Here is a 22,714-nt window from a genome sequence, read left to right as displayed (position 1 = left end):
TAGTACCTTTAATGAAAGTATACCACATCTACTGGTTCACCTTTATCCACCCAATTGGTTACATCCTCAAAAACGTGAAGACATTTTTCAACAGGATTTCCCTTTTGTAGAACAATGCTGATTTGTTCTTTGCTTTTCTAAGTGCCTTGATAACAGAATCCAGCACCTTCCCGATGACTGGTCCCATAGTCAATATTCATCCTGGCTGCTGGTTTATTTTCACTGACGTCATTGCTGAGAATCTAGTTTCACAGAAGTAGGTTGCACTAATTGGGGCCAACACGGTCAGTGCTGCAGAAGAACAGCACTGCATTAAACTGCAACATAGCCAACATGATCCTACTTCACATGTTGTTCACATATCTGCGCTAACCAGTAGGCTCGTTGAATAGCAATCAGGAGCAGTCTTTATCTGACTTCATTTTGTCCTTAAAACAGATGTGGGAGGCTCATATACTGCTGTTCGATGGCTAACTGTGTGCAGCCAAGAACTGTTCTAGTGGTATCATATCGACTTAGTGCACTTAGCCACTGATTCAGCAGAAGAGGACTACATGTCACTATATATCTACAGCCAGTGTAGGCACCCAGTACAACAGGATGTATTCCCAAGAATTATCTTGATTAGATTGAAAGAATAGATTGGGTTTCATTTTTTAAACTGAAGTTATGTAAAAATGACGTCTAACCTATATATGTACACACAATGATCTATAAAAGCAAACTAATTCAATATTGCTTGTATAGATTCCCCATTAAGTCAGCAACCCCGAATACATGTATTGCTTTACCTAGCACTTTTGCCACCTTTGCCCCCCTACATATATTTTCTTAGTACTCAACTGTGTTTAATGGACACACCTCAATGCTATACAAACTCAGAGAATGCTCCTAGTGTTCATTCCTCAGGAGGTAATGCAAGAGATCAACCAAAAGAGAAAGAAACTAAAACTCGGGTTCTTTAATCAGGTAAAAGATCGAGCAGTTTGACAAAAAAAACATCATACACCAGAAGCCAGACTTCAGGGAAAGTGAGAACTAAAATCCATCGACAAGGAAAAGATGGTGCATTTCTTCAGCCTGGTCCCTGTTTTGAGTTTTCTTTTGCAAAGTTAAATCCTGAGACAATGCTGACATTACATTAAAACACAGAGAAATCAGTGCAACAATGTGATCAAAGATTGCTGAACACAGAGATGGAAGTGTGTGGAATTGGTATGGGGCAACTTGTTTCAATGTCAGATAGAGTAGAAGATGCACATTTCCCTTCTGAAGAAAGTGGCTGGAACAGGTCTGTGTTAAAATCAAGTTTTAAAAGGATACAACTATGGAATTCAATCCGGATAAGTGTGAGGTGATGCACTTGGGCAAGGCAACCAAGGCAAGGGAATACATGGTTAACGGTCGGACCCTGGGAAGTACCAAGGATCAGAAGGACCTTGGTGGTGCATGTAAACCAGTCCCTTAAGGTAGCAGGGCAGATGGATACAGTGATCAGGAAGGCATGTGGTATACTTGCCTTCATTAGTCGAGGCATAGAGTTTCAGAGCAGAGAGATTATGCTGGAACTGTATAAAATGTTGGTTAGGCCACAGCTAGAGTGTGCAGTTCTGGAATCCACATTATAAGAGGGATGTGATAGCTCTGGAAAGGGTGCAGAGGAGATTCAGCAGGATGTTGCCTGGGCTGGAGAGTTTTAATTATGACATGATATGACGTGGGCAGCACGGTAGCACAAGTGGATAGCACTGTGGCTTCACAGCGCCAGGGTCCCAGGTTCGATTCCCTGCTGGGTCACTCCCTGTGAGGAGTCTGCACATTCTCCCCGTGTCTGCGTGGGTTTCCTCCGGGTGCTCCGGTTTCCTCCCACAGTCCAAAGATGTGCAGGTTAGGTGGATTGGCCATGCTAAATTGCCCTCAGTGTCCAAAAAGGTTAGGAGGGGTTATTGGGTTCCAGAGATAGGGTGGAAGTGAGGTTTTAAGTGGGTCAGTGCAGACTCGATGGGCCGAATGGCCTCCTTCGGCAATGTATGTTCTATATAATATTGGATAGACAGGATATTCCTCGGAGCATAGGAGACTGAAGGGGGACATGATTGAGATGTATAAAATTATGAGGGGCATAGATAAAGTAGACAGGAAGAAACCTTTCCCCTTGGTGGAGGGACCAATGACCAGGGGGCATAGATTTAAGGTAAGGGACAGGAGGTTTAGAGGTGATGTGAAGAAAACTTTTTTTACCCAGAGGGTGGTGGGAGTCTGCAACTCACTGCCTGAAAGGGTGGAGGAAGCAGAGATCTTGATAACATTTAAGAGGTATTCAGATGTGCACTTGCAACCCCAAGGTATAGAAGGCTATGGGCCAAATCCTGGGAAATGGGATTAGAATGGTTCGGTGGTTGTTTTTGACTGGTGCAGACTCAATGGGCTGAAGGGCCTTTTCTATGCTGTATGACTCTATGGGTGCAATCCTAAAGTCACACTGCTCCTGAAAAGCAGCATTGAAAGGCAGGAGACCCACTCCCAGGATCTACCCGGCTCGCAAAGCCACACCAGATTCAACTCAATCTCGCAAGGCGTTGCAATGTGAATCCCGGCCACAGTGGGTGGGATCACTTTTTAGCAAATCTGTATATTAGAGAGAGGCAGTAAGCCTGATTCTAATATGCAGAATCCCGAGGTATCTGAGGCTTTGGAACTACCCCTTTGCCTTGGAGAGATCGGGCAAGAGCCGTTCAGCATTGGTCCCCACAAACGGGAACCAAATGGAACGGCACTCATGGCGGTCTCCCAGATGCATGCCTTTTGGGCAGGACGGTGCCCTGGCACTGCTGGAGCCACCTGGGTATCCTGGAAGTGCCACCAGAGTGCCAGTCTAGCACTGCCAAGGTGCCCAAGTGGCATTGTCAGCTGGCATGGGCACTGCCATAGTGCCGGGTTGGCACTGCCAAGGTGACAAGCTGGCATTTTTTGCACGCACACAATCGGGCCGGGGTTGCCCGCCGAGGGTGTTTGGGGGATGCAGGGAGGGGGGACCCTCCCACCTTCCCATATTGCGTTCGGGCTGGGGTGGGGATTGTTTTTGGGGCCTCGGAGATCAGGACACTATTTAAAATAGCGTCCCTATCTCTCGCTACAAAGTGGAGTTCCGGCGAGCATAGCTCCCTACTGTACAAAACAGGGCTATGGGTGGCCTTGGCTACGCATTCCCCGGGCGGGATTCTCTCACCCCGGGGCCGGACTGGACAATCGCAGAACAGAGAATCGACGCCACTGGCGCCGGCGCAGCGCGGGCCAGGGGCTGCTCTACAGGAACCCCCCCGCGATTCTCCGCCCAGGGTGGGCCAAACGGCCATACCAAAAAACCCGAGTCCCGCCGGCATCGTTCTAACCTGGTCTTACCCGGCAGGACCACGGTGTAGAAGGGGTGGCAGTGGGGGGTGGAGGGGGGGTGGGTAGGGGTGGTTTGACCCTGAGGGGGGCCCTCCGTTGTGTGCTGGCCCGCGATCGGGGCCCACCGTGCGTCGGGGCCGGTGCGGAGAAGGGAGACACCGCGCATGCGCGGAAAACGTTCCGGTCCCACTGCGCATTCGCGCATTGGCGCCGGTGCCACTGCAAATGTGCGGACCCCGTGACACCCATCTGACACCGGGATCGGCAGCTGGAGCGGGGTGGGTCGCTCCGGTGCCATGCCAGAATTGCTGATCCTGAGGCCATGTTGATGTCGTCGGGAAACAACAGCGTCAACACTTAGCCTCAGGATCAGAGAACCCCCCCCCTTTGTCTTGTTATGCTCTTGGCGTAGCATAAGCGGCTTCCTTGATGTGCACTCTGACAAAGGAATGTTCAGACGTGGAGATAACTTCAACACGTTTATTGAACTATTTACAATTCTCCTACTCAGGTTCGCTACTACTGTTAATCCTTCTATAGCTACTCAGACTGACGAACCAGTCTGCTACAATCCACGTGGTGGGTGTGATATTGAATCAACCCTGTGTCTGTACTCACTGAGTGTCTCCACTGGAAAGAGGAAGATCATATGTGCTGTGTCCTTTATATATGGGTTAGTGTAATGCCCCCCTGTGGTAGTGTCACCTCTGTGTGTATCCTGAATGCCCATTAGTCGTGTCCTATCTTACTGACCTATTGGTTGAGTATCTGTGTGTCATGTCTCTGGTGCTGCCTCTAGTGTCTATCTAGTCTATGTGTACTTACATTAACCCCTTGTGTATCTACAGTGATGCACATCATCACACCATTCAGGCCCCTTATTCAACGTGAGTCGAAACGCATGGCTAAACATGCTCGCTATGGGACTTTCTTCCCATTGGGAGAATCGTGCCCAGTGACTCTATAATGAATCTAACCCTTACCTAGTTTTTAAATCAGTGCTGGATGGACTTTTACAATAAACTATAGGAAAAAATGCACAGAGCATGCGAGGTGCGGGGGAGTAGGGAAAGCTTTGTGTTTGAATGTTTATTCTGACCCCCCCCTCGGAAACCATAAAGTAAAATAACCAAATTTACCAAAGGAACAAATTATCACCAAGCAAAGCTGAAGCAGCAGCAGTAAAATTGTCCAATTCACAGTCTCTGCTCGAACCCAGGGCTAGAATCTCCGTCCCGGGACGCCCAGCCAGTGTTCCCCGATGAGGCGGAGAATCGGGCACTGGGGAAAAATCGGGATCGGCGCCGGCCGCCCACATCGAGGAGATATCAGTTGCACTAAGTGCATTCCAGTCACTCAAGTGTGTGACTTCACTGCACTTACCTCTCTTCGGCGTGAGTAATGTTTACAAACCTTGGGGTTTCACCACCTAGGCCACTGGAACGTGAAGGGAGATGAATGAATCAAACTGGCAGATGGTTTTTAGAAGCTGTCAATCACAGACCACTACTTGAACATAATGAATGGGTTGCAGACAGCAAATCTGTGAGGACCATACGTAGGCACAGCTGCTCACTTTTGAGGAACGGACACATGTATCTGCAAGGTAAGTAGTACAGCTAAAATGCTTCTCACAGCCCCTGTCTGGACTGCACTCTAGCTTCCATATAGGGATATTTTTTTCTGGGGGGTTGGGGGGGAATCATTGAGGGGGAGTCTGTGTGTTGGGTGGGGTCTGTGTGTGTGTGGGGGGGGGGGTCTGTTGCACGGGGTTTCCTTTTGGGGTTCCCTGTGGGGAGATCCCCCTCTTACAGGGATCCATGTGGGGGGTCCCCATTACAGGGGTCTGTGGGTGGGGGGTCGGGTCACCCCCGTACTTGGGGTGGGGAGGGGCACCCAGGCAGTCCGGGAGTGGGAGGCTGCCATGCGGTGCGAGATGCGGCTGCTCTTTGATATGGGCCGGAGGGGGAGGGTCTTGGCTGATTTGTGGTCCGTGGGGGGGGGGGCACCGGCCATGAGACTCCGCTACTGGGCTGCCCGCTTAAGATGGCAGCGCGATATCAGGATTCCTGGGAATCGCCTCATATTCCACGCCATGCATAAATTTGCATGGCAAGGAATACAGAATTGCAACCTGTGTCACGACCACAAATCAATCGTAAAACTACTGCAATTCATCTCCGGTGGACCCATCTCCCAAATGATGAATCCCGCCCTGTCTTTGCCACATTTTATGACTTGAGGTGTCTCAAAGTGCTTTGCAATCAATGAAGAATGTTTGAAGTGTGATTACTGTTCCAATGTAGGAAGCACGGCCAATTTGCGCACAGAAATCTCCCAACACAGCCATGGGATAATGACCAGGGGTGGGATTCTCCCGTACCCGGCGGGGCGGGGGGTCCTGGCGGGACAGAGTGGCGTGAACCACTCCTCCGGCATCGGGCTGCCCCAAAGGTGCGGAGGAGTGGCTAGGCCCGCCTCTGAGTGGTTGGCGCTCCGGGGATAGGGGCCTGGCGCTACACCAACCGGCGCCGAAGGGCCTCCACCAGCCGGCGCGAGTAGGCGCATGCACGAGAGTGCCAGCGTGTGCTGGCGTCATCCCCGCTCATGCACACAGGGCTTCACTTCCGCATCGGCCATCGCGGAGGACCACAACGGCCGATGTGGAAGGAATAGAGTGCCCCCATGGCACAGGCTCACCTGCGGATCGGTGGGTCCCGACCTCGGGCCAGGCCACCGTGGGGGCACCTCCCGGGGCAAGATCCCCCCGCGATCCGCCAGGAACCCTGGAGCCCGCCCGCACCGCCAGGTCCCGCCGGTAAGGGACCTACTCTGATTTACGCCGCCGGGACCGGCGATAGGCGGGCGGGACTTCAGACCATTGCGGGCCAGAGAATTCAGGCGGCCCCGGCGCCCATTGAATCATGCCAGACCCCGCCATTCTCCGAGGCGGGCGGCGTGACTCAGCCACGCAGATTTTGGGGAGGCAGGAGAACTGGGAGATCGGTGGGGGCAGGATTCACGCCGACCCCCGGCGATTCTCTCACCTGGCGGGGGGACGGAGACTCCCATCCCAGAAGTCTAACTTTTGTAATATTGTTCTAGGGCGAAATATTGGCCATGGCATTCATTCTTCCTAGTGTGGTTGCAGAGGTTAGGTTTGTACCCACTAGAGTTTAGAGGAGTAAGAGGCAACTTGATCAGAACATTTAAGATCATGAGGGGTATTGACAGGGTGGATGTAGAGAGGATGTTTCATCTTGTTGGGAGAATCTAGAATTAGGAGTCACTGTTTAGAAATAAGAGGTCGCTCATTTACGACTGAGGTGACACAAATCGTTTTCTCTCAGAGGGTCGTGAATCTCTGGAACGCTCTACCTCAAAAGGCAGTTGAAGTGGAGTCTTTGAATATTTTAAGGCAGAGCTAGATAGATTCTTGATTAACAAGGGGGTGAAAGGTTATCGGGGTGAAAGGTTATCAGGGGTAGGCAGGAATGTGGGGTTGAGGTTACAATCATATCAACCATCATCTTACTGAATGGCGGAGCAGGCTCGAGGGGCCGAGTGGCCTCCTCCTGTTCCTAATTTAAATTTTTGTAGTTATGGGAAGGGTTTAAACTAAATTGGCAGGGAGCAGGCACCAGCACAAAGAAGCAAAAAAGAGGAATACGATGCCTAAAGGAGTGAGAGCGTTCGATAGTACTAGAGAAGGAAGTAGTACCATATTACAGAGGGGCAGAATGAGAAGAAGGAGGCCTTGTGGCGCAGTGGGTAGTGTTCCTGTCTCTGAGCCAGAAGCTCTGGGTTCGGGTCCCACCCCAAGACTTGATGGTCAAGGAAGGTGTGTTCATAATGCGGTCAAACACACCAATGGCGGTGGTAAGGCTGTACTTTAATGCACAAAATATGGTGAATAAGGTTGGTGAGCTCCAAACGCAAATATTTGTCTGGGAATATGACGTATTGGCAATAAGGGACATGTGGTTTAAGCAGGATGAGGACTGGGCGCTCAAATTCAGAGATACAAGATAGAAAAGATAGAGAAGGAATGAAACAAGGTGGTGTGGCAATACTAGTTAGGGAAGACATCTTCCTCCATGTACCATGCTCTCAGAGGACATTGGCGACCATGACTTCCGCTGAATTGGTCCACGACTACTCTTGGCAAAGCTCTGTAATACACTGCCGACCAGGAAACACTCCCGCACTTACGTGTTGGAAGAATTTCCAGGTTGTTAATCGAGCTGTTGGCCACATTATGAATTCAGATTAAATGGCCATCAAGTCCTGCAGAGGTACTTGAACCCAGAAAACATCGTTGTGTTGAAAAGAAGGGGGCCGGGATTCTCCCTTTTGGGGACTAAGTCCCCACGCCCGCCGGAAAACGGGCGAGAATCACTCCGGACTTTTTCCTCGAACGTCCGGGGTGATTCTCCGTTTTCCAGGGGTTAGCTGAGCCCCGGCATGCGTCCTGCAGCTCTGACTGCCGGCGGGGCCCTGCTGTACAGACCACGCGGCCGCACATGGATCCGCGCATGCGCGCAGTGGCCCACCTCAGCACGGGCACCGCCGACATGGTGGAGCAGCACAGCGAGCCCGTACGGAGTAAGGTAGGGCCCCTCAGATCACGATGGCCCGCCGATCGGTAGCCCCCGATCGCGGCCTTGGCCACCGCTGAGGCCTCCCCCACTGGAGTCAGATATACCCCGCCCACAACCAGGACCGCCACCGCAGCCATGGTTCCCAGCTCCTGCCGGGTGGTACGAGATGTAAACCACGCCGGTGGGAGTTCGGCCGGTCGACCGTGAAGAATCGCCACGGGGGCCTGTTCCAATGTCGCCCAATCGGCAATGCGTCGACCGCGCGCGCGCGACTTGCGGGACCGCGGAGAATCGCGGATGCGCCGTTGCGTGAGACTTCAGCGTGAACAGCTATTCTCCCCCCCCCCCCCCCCCCCCCCCCACCACGCCGGGTGCGATTTTGGCGCAGTGGGTTGGAGAAACCCGCCGGGAGATCCCTGAGAGGAGAAAAGATAGAATGCATTTAGCTAGATTTGAGAAGCAAGAAGGTTTTGATCATGCTCCTTGGGTATTCTATAGGCCTCCAAATGATGAGAGAGAGATAGCGGAAGAAATCTGCAGGGAAGTCACAGACATTTGCAAGAGCTAGAGTGCGGTGATGTTCGAGGATTTCAATCACCTAACTTTCACGTGGGATAATGTTAGCGTGTGGGAGGCACAGCTGTACAGTGGTTAGCACTGTTGCTTCACAGAGCCAGGAGCCCAGGTTTGATTCCCAGCTCGGGTCACTGTCTGTGTGGAGCCTGCACGTTCTCCCCGTGTCTGCATGAGTTTCCTCCGGGTGTTCCGGTTTCCTCCCACAAGTCCCGAAAGACGTGCTGTTAGGTAAATTGGACATTCTGAATTCTCCCCCTGTCTACCCGAACAGGCGCTGGGATGTGGCTACTGGGAACTCTTCACAGAAACGTTGTTGCAGTGTTAACGTAAGCCTACTTGTGATAGTAAAGATAAATTTTTTTTAAAAAATTTTTTTTTAAAATAATTTTTATTAAAATTTTCACATTTTCACAAAAAAGAAAACAGTAACAGAAAATTCTAAGAACAAAAAGAACAACCCCCCCCCCCCCTCCCCCCTGTATACAAAAGAGAAATAAAAAATAAATAAAGGCCTGTCGTTGGCAAAGATTCAACCCAAAACAAAAAACCCTGGATCCTACCACCCTCGATACCGTCCTTGCTACACCCTTCCAAAATTCCCCCAGCGCTGGGCATGCCCAGAACATGTGGACATGGTTTGCTGGGCCCCCAGAGCACCTAATACACCTGTCCTCGGTCCCAAACAACCGGCTCATCCTTGCCCCGGTCATATGGGCCCTATGCAGCACCTTAAACTGTATGAGGCTAAGCCTCGCACAAGAAGAGGAAGAGTTCACCCTTTCCAGGGCATCCGCCCACGTCCCCTCCTCAATCTCCTTACCCAGCTCCTCCTCCCATTTACCTTTCAGCTCCTCCACCAAGGCCTCATCTACCTCCTGCATCACTTGGTACGCTTCCGAGATCCTCCCCTCTCCAACCCACACCCCCGAGAGCACCCTGTCCTGAACCCCACACGGCGGCAGCAGAGGGAACCCCGCCACCTGCCGCCTGACAAACGCCCTTACTTGCATGTACCTAAAGATGTTCCCCGGTGGGAGCCCAAACTTCCCTTCCAGCTCACCCAGGCTCGCAAACTTCCCGTCTACAAACAGGTCCCTCAACCTCCTAACACCTGTCCTCTGCCAACTCAGGAACCCGCCAACACACCTACCCTCTGTGCCGCCTCCATTGCCCCCAAATCTTGAGGGTAGCTGCCACCACCGGGCTCGTGGTATACCTCGTTGGAGGGAGCGGCAGCGGCACCATTACCAGCGCTTCCAGGCTCGTACCCACACAGGATGCCATCTCCATCCTCTTCTATGCTGCCCCCTCCCCGTCCATTACCCACTTACGCACCATCGCTGCGTTGGCAGCCCAATAATACCCACAGAGGTTGGGCAACGCCAGCCCCCCCCCCCCCCCAACATCCCTGCCATGCTCCAAGAACACCCGTCTCACCCTTGGAGTCCCGTGTGCCCACACAAACCCCGTAATGCTCCTGTTAACCCGCCTAAAAAAGGCCTTCGGGATAAGGATGGGGAGGCACTGGAACAGGAACAGAAACCTCGGGAGCACCGTCATCTTGACTGACTGCACCCTGCCCGCCAACGACAGCGGCAGCATGTCCCACCTCTTAAACTCCTCCTCCATTTGCTCCACCAGCCTTGTGAGGTTAAGCTTATCCAAGGCCCCCCCAGCTCCTGGCCACCTGAACCCCCAAGTACCTGAAGCTCCTCTCCTTTTCAGTGGGAGCCTCCCAATCCCCCCCTCCTGGTCCCCCGGGTGTACCACAAATAGCTCGCTTTTCCCAAAGTTAAGCTTATACCCTGAGAAATCCCTAAATTCCCGGAGAATCCCCATCACCACCGGCATTCCCTCCACCGGGTCCGCCACATACAAAAAAAGGTCATCCGCATAGAGCGACACTCGGTGCTCCTCCCCACCCCGGACCAGCCCCCTCCAATCCCCCGACTCCCTCAGCATCATAGCCAGGAGTTCAATTGCCAGCGCAAAAAGTAGGGGGGCAGGGGAAACCCCTGCTTCGTCCCTCGATATAATCGAAAATACTCCGACCTCCTCTTATTCGTGGCCACACTCGCCATCGGGGCCTCATACAACAGCCTCATCCAAGTGACAAACCCCTCCCCAAACCTGAACCTTTCCAGCACCTCTCACAAGTACCCCCACTCGACCCTATCAAAGGCCTTCTCTGCATCTAGCGCCACCACTATCTTCGCCTCCCCTTCTACCGCCGGCATCATTATAACGTTTAAGAGCCTCCGTATATTAGTGTTCAGCTGCTTCCCCTTCACAAACCCCGTTTGATCCTCGTGGATAACCTGCGGCACACAGTCCTCTATCCTCGTGGCTAAAATCTTTGCCAACAACTTGGCGTCCACATTCAAGAGTGAGATCGGCCTGTATGACCCACACTGCAGGGGATCCTTGTCTCGCTTAAGAATCAAGGAGATCAGCGCCTGAGACATCGTCGGGGGCAAAGCCCCCCCCCCCCCCCCCCCCCTTGCCTCGTTGAAGGTCCTAACCAACAGTGGGCCCAACAGGTCTGCATACATCTTGTAAAATTCAACCGGGAACCCATCCGGCCCCCGGCGCCTTCCCCGACTGCATGCTCCCTATCCCTTTGACCAGCTCCTCAAGCCCAACTGGCGCCCCCAGACCCTCCACCCGTCCCTCCTCCACCCTCGGAAATCTCAGCCAGTCCAAAAAGCGCCCCATCCCCCCCTCCTCCGCCGGAGGTTCGGACCGATATAATCTCTCATAAAAGTCCCTGAAGACCCCATTAATGTCTACCCCCCTCCGCACCACATTTCCTCCCCGATCCTTAACACCACCAATCTCCCTGGCCGCATCCCGCTTACGGAGCTGGTGTGCCAGCATCCTGCTCGCCTTCTCCCCATATTCATACACCGCTCCCTGTGCCTTCCTCCACTGAGCTTCCACCTTTCTGGTGGTCAACAAGTCGAACTCAGCCTGGAGGCTGCGCCGCTCCCTCAGCAATCCCTCCTCCGGGGCCTCCGCGTATCTCCTGCCCACCCTCACCATCTCCCCTACCAATCTCTCCCTCTCTCTCCGCTCCCTTCTCCCCCTGTGGGCTCAAATGGAGATCAACTCCCCTCGAACCACCGCCTTCAGCGCCTCCCAGACCGTCCCCACTCGGACCTCCCCATTGTCATTGACCTCTAGATACCTCTCGATACATCCTCGAACCCGCCCCTTCACCACCTCGTCCGCCAGCAGCTCCACCTCCAAGCGCCCCAACGGGCGCTGGTCCCTCTCCTCCCCCAGCTCGAGGTCCACCCAATGGGGGGCATGGTCCAAAATGGCTATCGCCGAGTACTCAGCGTCTACTACCCTCGCAATCAGCGCCCTACACAAAATGAAAAGAATCGATCCAGTAGTAGGCCTTATGCACATGAGAGAAGTATGAAAATTCCCTGGCCCTCGGCCTCGCGAACCTCTATGGATCCACCCCTCCCATCTGGTCCATAAACCCCCTCAGCACCTTAGCCGCTGCAGGCCTCCTACCCGTCCTGGAACTGGATCGATCAAGTGGCGGATCCAGCACCGTGTTGAAATCCCCCCCCCCCCCCCCCATTATCAGGCTCCAAATCTGGAATCCGGCCAAACATGCGCCGCATGAAACCCGCATCGTCCCAGTTCAGGGCGTATACATTGCCCAGCACCACCCGCTCCCCCTTGCAGCTTGCCACTCACCATCGCGTACCTCCCGCTGCTGTCTTCCACCACACTCGATGCCTCAAACGACACCCTCTTCCCCACCAGGATCGCCACCCCCCCCCCCCGGTTTTTTGCATCCAGCCCCGAATGAAACACTTGGTCCACCCACCCCTTCCTCAACCTAACCTGATCCGCCACCTTCAGGTGCGTCTCCTGAAGCATGGCCACATCCGCCTTCAGCCCCCTCAGGTGCGCGAACATGCGGGACCGTTTAACCGGCCCATTCAGTCCCCTCACATTCCAGTTGATCAGCCGGATCGGAGGGCCACCTGCCCCCCTCCCCCGTCGACTAGCCATCACCCTTCCGTAATCCGCCACGTACCTGCGCCCCCGGCTCAACCCGTTCCCCACAGCGACAGACCCCCATCCTGATCCCCTCTGCACACTCCAGCTCCTTCTTGGCCATTCCAGCAGCAACCCGGTATTCTCCCCCTCCCCCCCCCCCCCCCAAAAGCTAGGGCCCCCCCTAGCTGCGTAACTCCAGTCATTGTACTTCCGTAAGTCAGCCGACTCCTGCTGACCCCGGCTGCTCCCGCCACCCCAATTACCCTCCCCAGTGTCACACACCCATTCCCACATTGCCGACCCCGCCCCATGCTTCTCCAGCGCGGGAGAAAAGCCCGCGCCCCCATTCCAAGCCCCGCCCCCCCAACCCAAAACGCAGGAAGACAGGCACATGACCCAACAGGGCCGCGAACCCCACCCAAACCCGCAACCAGTGAAATAATAAAAATCCCAACATGATATGATAAAACACCCAAGTAAACAGATAACAGACCCGAAAAGCAGAAAAGAAAAAACAGAACAGCAAAAAAAACATCGTCCAATAGAACCAAAAAAAGCAAAAGGATATCAAGGAGGACAAAGCCTCCGGGCTATGTACACCGTTCCCCAGCCCCCAGTCTTCAGTTCAAGTCCAGCTTCTCTGCCTGGACAAAAGTCCAGGCCTCCTCTGGGCAGTCAAAATAAAGTTGGCAGTCTTTATAAGTGACCCACAGGCGTGCCGGCTGCAACAGGCCAAACTTGACCCCCTTCTTGTGGAGCACTGCCTTCGCCCGGTTAAACCCAGCCCTTCTCTTCGCCACCTCTGCACTCCCGTCCTGGTATATCCTGATCTCCGTATTCTCCCACTTACTACTCTTCGCCCAACGAAGCACACACTCACGGTCGACCAAGCGTTGAAAGCGGACCAGCACCGCCCTGGGCGGCTCGTTCGGCCTCAGCATCCGCAGCAGCACCCGATGGGCACCCTCCAGCTCCAGGGGTCCTCGGAACGACCCTGCACCCATCAGCGAGTTCAGCATCAGGACCACGTAGGCCCCCAAATCCGAACCTTCCAGCCCCCTCCGGGAGGCCCAAAATCCGCAGATTCTTCCGGCGGGAGCGATTCTCCATCTCCTCCATCCTTGCCAACCATTTCTTGTGAAGCGCTTCGTGCGACTCCACCTTCACCGCCAGGCCCAGGAGTTCGTCCTCGTTCTCCGAAGCCTTCTGCTGAAGCTCCCGAACCTCCACAGCCTGAGCCATCTGAGTCGCCCCGAGCAGGTCCAGCGATGCCCTCAACGGCTCCAGGATCTCAGCCTTTAGTTCCTGGAAGGAGCGCAGCAGCAGCTCCTGCTGCTCCCTCGTCCACTGCTGCCACGCTGCCGGTTCCCCGTCCGCCGCCATCTTGTCCTTTCTGCTTCGCACCTTCTTCTGCTGCAAAGTTGATTTTCTGGTCGCTCCACTTCTAGTCCAGCCCATCCACCGGCCGCCAAGCACAGAGGCTGCATTCCCACCCAGGGAAAAGTCAAAACAGCGCCGTTGCGGGCCCTTAAAAGAGCCCGAAAGTCCAAAAATAGCAGGAGCCACCGAACGTGCGGCTTAGCACTGCATCGCCGCAACCGGAAGTCCTAATTTTTTTTAATTAAAGGGCAAGGATGAGGAAGACTCAGAAATACTCAGCATGTCTGACAGCATTTGTGGAACAGCATCAGCTCTGAAGAAGAATCATCCTCAACTTGAATCACTGACTCTGTTTCTCTCTCCACAGGTGCTACCAGACTTGCTGAGTATTTCCAGCATTTTCTGTTTTTATTCAGGAAGGGGGACTTGCTGGGTCTGGTGTTGGGGAATGGGGTGAGCCAAGCAGACCAAGCGGCTGTGGGGGCACAATTAGATAAGAGTGATCATCGTATTATAAAGTTTAGATTAGTAATGGAAAAGAGCAAGGACAATCGAAAACAGAAAGGTAGGGGAGCCAAAAAGGTAGGGCAGCACGGTAGCATTGTGGATAGCACAACTGCTTCACAGCTCCAGGGTCCCAGGTTCGATTCCGGCTTGCGTCACTGCCTGTGCGGAGTCTGCAAATCCTCCCCGTGTCTGCGTGGGTTTCCTCCGGGTGCTCCGGTTTCCTCCCACAGTCCAAAGATGTGCAGGTTAGGTGGATTGGCCTTGATAAATTGCCCTTAGTGTCAAAAATTGCTCTCAGTGTTGGGTGGGGTTACTGGGTTAAAGGGATAGGGTGGTGGTGTTGACCTTGGGTAGGGTGCTCTTTCCAAGAGCCGGTGCAGACTCGATGGGCCGAATGGCCTCCTTCTGCACTGTAAATTCTATGAAAAAATAGGGGTCCTTGGATGAGAAGAGAGATAGAACATAGAATATACAGTGCAGGAGGCCATTCGGCCCATCGAGTCTGCATCGACCCACTTAAGCCCTCACTTCCACCCTATCCCCATAACCCAATAACTCCTCCAAACTTTTTGGACACTAAGGGCAATTTAGCATGGCCAATCCACCTAACCTGCACATCTTTAGACTGTGTGAGGAGGAAACCCACGAAGATACGGGGAGAACGTGGAAACTCCACACAGACAGTGACCCAGCGAGGAATCGAACCTGGGACCCTCGAGCTGTGAAGCCACAGTGCTATCCACTGTGCTACAGTGCTGCCCTCAGAGACAATGATAAAACAAAATGAGGGGTATAATGTATGCCAGGGGAATTCCTCTAGCCAGAACCATGTCAAATGCAACAAGTTGACAGGGGAAGTAAGAAGAAAATAAGAGGAGCAGCATGGTGGTGCAGTGGCTAGCACTACTGTCTCACATTGCTGATGATCTGGGTTCGATCCTGGCCCAGGATCAGACTCCCCGGGCGGGGGGGGGGGGTTGTCCTCCACGATGGACAGGCCCGCGATCGGGAATCCCGACCCCTGTGTCTGGAACAGGTGAAATTCACCTTGAGGGGGACGAGTGAGGCATTCCACAAGACATGGGATTCTCCGAAAATGGGGCTATGTCCCCAAGCCCGTCACAAAGCGGATGTGAATCACTCCAGACTTTTGGAAATTCACCTTGTTGGATATTCTAAAAATTCTCCCTCAGTGTACCTGGACAGGCGGCAGAATGTGGCGACTAGGGGATTTTCACAGCAACTTCATTACAATGTTCCTGTAAACCTACTTGCGATACTAATAAAGATTATTATTGTTAAAAAATTATCTTAAGGACCAGAAAACAACATGTTGTGATAAATGGCTGTTTTCCAGACTGGTGAATCGTGGTGTTCCCCAAGGGTCAACACAAAGACTGTTTCTTTTTTTTGCAACATTTATAAATGATTTGAATATTTCAGTACAGAGTAAACATTTACCAATTATACGAACCTTGGAGCAACTGAAACAGTGGGGATGATATCAATTAACTAAATCAGAACATAGGTAGACCAAAATGGTCAGACAAGTGGCAGGTAGAGTTTAATACAAAGAAGTGTGAGGTGATTAATTTTTGCAGAAAAGATAGGAGGAGGCAGTAAAGACTTATTGGCATGGTTCTAAAGAGTGTGCCAGGGCAGAGGGACCTGGAGCTCGCATGCATCCATCTTTAAAGATGGGGAAATATTCAGAGAGTGGTTCGTAAAGAATCTGGGATCTTGAGCTTCATAAATCAAGGTACTGAGTACCAAAGCAGGGAATTTATTCTGAATGTTTATAAAGCTCTAATTAGGTCACAGCTGGTCCAATTCTGGTCACTACACTTAAGGTAGGATGTGAGGGTCTTTGAGAGGGTGCGGAGGACATTTGCCAGAATGGTTTCAGAGATGGGGAATTTTAGTTATAAAAGGTTTGGCTGGAGAAGCTGGAGATGCTCGATTTGGAGCAAAGAAGATTGATAGAGGTGGACAGAGAAAAGCAGTCCCCATTAGCTAATAGTGCAAGGACTGGGAGACACAGATTTAAAGTGTTAAGCAAGAGATACAGAGGATAATGTGAGAAAGAACTCTTTCACACAGTGAGTGGTGATAATAGGGATAGTGAAAGCGAAACCAATTGATGGTTCGGAAAGGAAATTGGATGGACACTTGAAGAAAGTAAACTTGCAGGGCTACAGGGATGGAACAAGGACACGGGGCTAATTAGTCTGCCAGCATTGTCTCGATGGGACAAATGGCCAACTTCTATGATGTCGTGACTCTTCTTCGAATGGGATGTGGCAGTCTACATCCACCTGAGAGAGTAGACAAGGCCTTTGTTTAATATTACTTCTGAAAGAGAGCAGGTCCAACGCTGCTCAGCGCCACATTCGGGAGCCAAGCCGTACAATTTTGTGCTGAAGTCTCTGGACTGAGATGTTAACCAATTTACCTTTCAAAATTCCTCATAATTTCAAATGCCAGTGGGGTGGCACAGTGGTTAGCACTGCTGCCTGACAGCTCCAGCGAGTCGGATTCAATTCCAGCCTCAGGTGACTGTCTGTGTGGAGTTTGCACTTTTACCCCGTGTCTGCGTGGGTTTCCTCCGGGTGCCCCGGTTTCCTCCCACAGTCCAAAGACGTGCAGGTTAGGTGGACTGACTATGCTAAATTGCCCCTTAGTGTCCAAAAGGTTGGGTTGGAGGCGTGGGCTTATAAATAGGGTGCTCTTTCCAATGGCCGTTGCTGACTCGATGGGCTGAATGGCCTCCTCCTGCACTGTGGGAATTCTATGATTCTATGATTTGAACCCACAACGCTCAGACTCATAAGCGACAATGTGACCCACTGAGCCATGGCTTCAGTCGTGAGTCATTCCCTCCTTCCTGGAGAGAGGCAAGAGCTGGAACGGGGGACAAGAAAATCAAAATGAAAATAAACTTGCAATCAAAATCTCAGCATGCACAGCAGAACATCTAACCAGTGCAAGGAAAACACCGGCGGCTCTTCGAACTGGTTCACCAACCAGTTTGTTTGTTGCACAAGCTGCAAATTAGTGTCATCTCTGTTTTAATAAGAGACATTGTGAGAACTAATTTTTACACAGTCAAAATAAAAATAAAACTGAGGCTGGGATTTTCTCGCCCTTCCCACCAGCAGGATCTTCAAGTTCCAATGAAGGCAACTTTGCCCGTCAGCGGGGGAGCTTGTACTCCACAAGGCTCAGGGGGAGATTAATCAGGTCATGCCCTTAGGTTTTCTGTGGGGTTATATCAGGATAATAACGACTGCTCCCATGTTGTTGGCGTTCTGGTTCTACTCTTCCAAAGAAATCTTGTTTATAGAACAATAGAACATTTCAGCGCAGTACAGGCCCTTCAGCCCTCGATTTTACACCAACCTGTGAAACCAATCTAAAGCCGATCTACACTATTCCATTATCATCCATATGCCTATCCAATGACCATTTAAACGCCCTTAATGTTGGCGAGTCCACTACTGTTGCAGGCAGGGCATTCCACGCCCTTACTACTCTCTGAGTAAAGAACCTACCTCTGACATCTGTCCTATATCTATCTCCCCTCAATTTAAAGCTATATCCCCTCATGCTGGACATCACCATCCGAGGAAAAAGGCTCTCACTGTCCACCCTATCTGATCCTCTGATCATCTTGTATGCCTCAATTAAGTCACCTCTTAACCTTCTTCTCTCTAATGAAAACAGCCTCAAGTCCCTCAGCCTTTCCTCATAAGATCTTCCCTCCATACCGGGCAACATCCTGGTAAATCTCTGCACCCTTTCCAATGCTTCCACATCCTTCCTATAATGCGGCGACCAGAACTGCACGCAATACTCCAAATGCGGCCGCACCAGAATTTTGTACAGCTGCAACATGACCTCATGGCTCCGAAACTCAATTCCTCCACCAATAAAAGCTAACACACCGTACGCCATCTTAACAACCCTCTCAACCTGGGTGGCAACTTTCAGGGATCTATGTACATGGACACCGAGATCTCTCTGCTCATCCACACTACCAAGAATCTTACCATTAGCCCAGTACTCTGTATTCCTGTTACTCCTTCCAAAATGAATCACCTCACACCTTTCTGCATTAAACTCCATTTGCCACTTCTCAGCCCAGCTCTGCAGCTTATCTATGTCCCTCTGTAAGCTGCAACATCCTTCCGCACTGTCCACAACTCCACCGACTTTAATGTCATCCTCAAGTTTACTCACCAATCCTTCTACGCCCTCCTCCAGGTCATTTATAAAAATAACAAACAGCAGTGGCCCCAAAACAGATCCTTGTGGTACACCACTAGTAACTGAAGTCCAGGCTGAACATTTCCCATCAACCACCACCCTCTGTCTTCTTACAGCGAGCCAATTTCTGATCCAAACTGCTAAATCACCCTCAATCCCATGTCTCTGTATTTTCTGCAATACCGTGGGGAACCTTATCAAACGCTTTACTGAAATCCATATACACCACATCAACTGCTTTACCCTCATCCACCTGTTTGGTCACCTTCTCAAAGAACTCAATAAGGTTTGTGAGGCACAACCTACCCTTCACAAAACCGTGTTGACTATCCCTAATCAAATTATTCCTTTCTAGATGATTATAAATCCTATCTCTTATAATCCTTTCCAAGACTTTGCCCACAACAGAAATAAGGCTCACTGGACTATAGTTACCGGGGTTGTCTCTGCTCCCCTTCTTGAACAAGGGGACAATATTTTCTATCCTCCAGTCTTCTGGCACTATCCCTGTAGATAATGACAACATAAAGATCAAAGCCAAAGGCTCAGCAATCTCCTCCCAAGCTTCCCAGAGAATCCTAGGATAAATCCCATCCGGCCCAGGGGACTTATCTATTTTCACACTTTCCAGAATTGCTAACACCTCCTCCTTATGAACCTCAATCCCATCTAGTCTAGTAGCCTGTATCTCAGTATTCTCCTCGACAACATTGTCTTTTTCCTGTGTGAATACTGACGAAAAATATTCGTTTAGCGCCTTTCCTACCTCCTCGGACTCCACGCACAACTTCCCACTACTGTCCTTGACTGGCCCTACTCTTACCCTAGTCATTCTTTTATTCCTGACATACCTATAGAAAGTTTTAGGGTTTTCCTTGATCATACCTGCCAAGGACTTCTCATGTCCCCTCCTGGCTCTTCTTAGCTCTCTCTTTAGGTCCTTCCTTGCTAACTTGTAACTCTCAAGCGCCCTAACTGAACCTTTACGTCTCATCTTTACATAAGCCTCCTTCTTCCTCTTGACAAGTGATTCAACTTCTTTAGTAAACCACGGTTCCCTCGCTCGACCACTTCCTCCCTGCCTGGCAGGTACATACTTATCAAGGACACGCAGTAGTTGTTCCTTGTGCCCATCCCCTGCAGTTTCCGTCCCCATCCTATGCATCCTGAGTCTTGCCTAATCGCATCATAATTGCCTTTCCCCCAGCTATAACTCTTGTCCTGTGGTATATACCTATCCCTTTCCATCACTAAAGTAAATGTAACCGAATTGTGGTCACTATTACCAAAGTGCTCACCTACCTCCAAATCTAACACCTGGCCTTGTTCATTACCCAGTACCAAATCCAATGTCGCCTCGCCTCTTGTTGGCCTATCTACATACTGTGTCAGGAAACCCTCCTGCACACATTGGACAAAAACTGACCCATCTAAAGTACTCAAACTACGGCGTTTCCAGTCAATATTTGGGTCCATCTTTTATTTCTGTACTTGTCCTACTTCCATTATTCTTCGGCTTGCACCATCACCCCGTTTATTAATCTCTCCTGCCTTCCACCCTGTCACAGATCTTCCCTTTTTGCTTTTCCCTCCCCTCCACCTCCTTTCTCTGCCTCCATATTTGCTCAAGACCTGGTATGTGTCTCATCTTTGTCAGTTACAATAAAACATCATTGAGGTGAAGTGTTAACTTTGGGGAAAACATGCTCCCCCACTGCGCTTTTTGAATAAAATCGGAGGTCATCCCCACACCCTCCCACCCAACCCGGAGCTGTTCCCTATATTTTGGTGGGTGAGTAAGACCCGTCAGCCAGTCTGCCCATCCTTATGCCTATTGAAGTCCTTAGGTTTCCAGCAAAGGGCCTCTTCAGGGCCTCTTTCCATCTCCGTCGCTATTATATGGTGGGTAGGGGGGAAAACAGAAGAAAAGTGGGAAAGTAAAGGGGATTGCCTCCTTTGGGGGTCCCCTGTGTCCATCAGGAGCCCCCGGCCACCTCACCGAGAGGTAACCCCTCCTTTTGGTCTTCATCCCCTGGCACCTAATACCTCACTCCCAACCTCGTTTCCCTTCGGGTCACCGAACTCTCCCTGATCAAAGACCCTAGTCCAATATCCATGTTGCGGGATTCTCCATCGGCGGGATCCTCCACTTCGCTGGCAGCGTACCCAAGCACGCAAGGGGTAGCCACAGCAAGGGGTAGCCACAATGAGACACCCCATTGGCCCATTGGCTGGCTGAGGGAATGGAGATTCCTGCTGCCGGCTTGGGGGGTGGGGGGGTGGGGGGGAGGCTGCCGGTAAACAGGGCTGGCGGGATGGAGAATCCTCACATGATCTTCAGGAAACTCGCTTGTAGTCCCATCTGTGGCCACCACTACGTTCTCATACCACTGAGACTACCTAGCTGCCAGCCAAGCAGACACCTTGGCCTGAGTGATGGAAGTCCCATTCTCAGCTTGCTAAGGCTGCCCCCGGTGTTTAATCATTGCGGAGTCGCTGGCCTTAAAGTTGCCGAGCTGCTGAGTATTTCTGACATTATTTCTGATTTCCAGCATTTGCAGTATGGTATAGGCTTTGCTGGGTTTCAGTAATTCTCTGTGCCAATTATATAATTCTCCCCAACACCTTTGCATAGATTCATTTTTCTTCTTTATTCTTTCATGGGATCTGGGCGTCACTGGCAAGGCCAGCATTTGCTGCCCATCCCTAATTGCCCCTTGAATTGAGTGGTTTGCTGGGTCATTTCAGAGGGCAGTTAAGAGTCAGCCACACTGTTGTGGATCTGGAGTCACATGTAGGCCAGACCAGGTAAAGATGGCAGATTTCCCCCCCTAAAGGACGAGGTGAGTTTTTACAACAATCGATGATAGCTTTACATGCCAGAATTCTCCCGCCGTTGGGATTCTCTGTTGCCACTGCCAGGGATCGCCGCCTGTGGGATTCCCGGGGGCGTGGGGTGGCTTCAATGAGAAATCCCGCCGCCAGCAAACATCGCGCTGCCGAGAAACACGAGACTGGGGGGACCAGAGAATCCAGCCCATGGTCTCCACCACTGAGACTCGGCTTAAATATTCCAGATTTATTAACTGAATTCAAATTTTCCCGGCTGTTGTGGTGGCATTTGAACCCATATCCCCAGAACATTAGCCTGAACCTCTGGATCACTATTTCAGTGGCGTAACCATCTCCACTGTGACTGTAGTTCGGGAGAACCCATTTCAACAGTTCAGACAAGCGATTTATTCAACTGATCCATCAAGTCTATTAAAAAGGTGCGCAGAAGGAAACAAAGGCAGGCGGACCTGGAGTTGAAAGTCACGAGCAGGAATTCTTTCTTAACTGCAGACAATCATTAAAAAGCTCTCTTACCGCATGACAAAATCCACCTTGTCGATTTGCCTGCCACAATCACTCTCCTTCAAAATTCCGCCATTTCCCACCACCGAGCACTTTTTCAGTGGGAACTGGAATGGTGTATCCTGGCAACAAAGAGAACTGCTTTCAATTACTGGATTCATCCTGCCCCCCGCCCTTTAGATCTTTAGTTTCCTCTGGCCTTTAAAGCCTGGTAGCTTTAAATAGAATTTCGAAAAAAAACACTTCATTTCCAAATGCTCACTTTGCTTTAAGATCCTTCAAAGGTTTTAGCATCATTACAATCTTTCATGCTTTATATAAGATTTACAATTGCTTAAACGCTATACCGGGTATATGTTTCATGCACTATATCTTGTTTAAAATGCTTCATGCACTATTCTAGGTTTAAATTCCCTCAACTTTCTTTTGTTTAAGGTCCATTTTACACAATGAAAATAATTGTGCTCTTTCGGCAATATTAAAACATGCCCAGGAACATTTTGTTTTACAAACTGGAACAGCTTTCATCTCTGTAAATGTATACAGTTTACATATCTACTTTAGTTCCTGGTTTATTTAGTTTTCTAAGAACATTTTGACTGAGTTTCGGG

General features: G+C 51.1%; 1 protein-coding gene across 1 annotated transcript in view; it reads right to left on the bottom strand.

Moving 5' to 3' along the window:
• The window catches only part of st8sia1 (ST8 alpha-N-acetyl-neuraminide alpha-2,8-sialyltransferase 1), a 95,896-nt gene that overhangs the window by 24,846 nt on the left and 48,336 nt on the right, over nt 1–22,714 (bottom strand). Inside the window, exon 3 of the mRNA XM_038811059.1 lies at nt 22,116–22,225. Coding sequence (XP_038666987.1) covers nt 22,116–22,225 — 110 coding nt within the window. The remainder of the gene's footprint in view (nt 1–22,115; nt 22,226–22,714) is intronic.

Source organism: Scyliorhinus canicula, chromosome 11, assembly GCF_902713615.1.
Source record: "Scyliorhinus canicula chromosome 11, sScyCan1.1, whole genome shotgun sequence".
Lineage (NCBI taxonomy): Eukaryota > Metazoa > Chordata > Chondrichthyes > Carcharhiniformes > Scyliorhinidae > Scyliorhinus > Scyliorhinus canicula.
The sequence above is the reverse complement of the archived record's forward strand: the minus strand, read 5'-3'. Positions and strand labels throughout refer to the sequence as shown.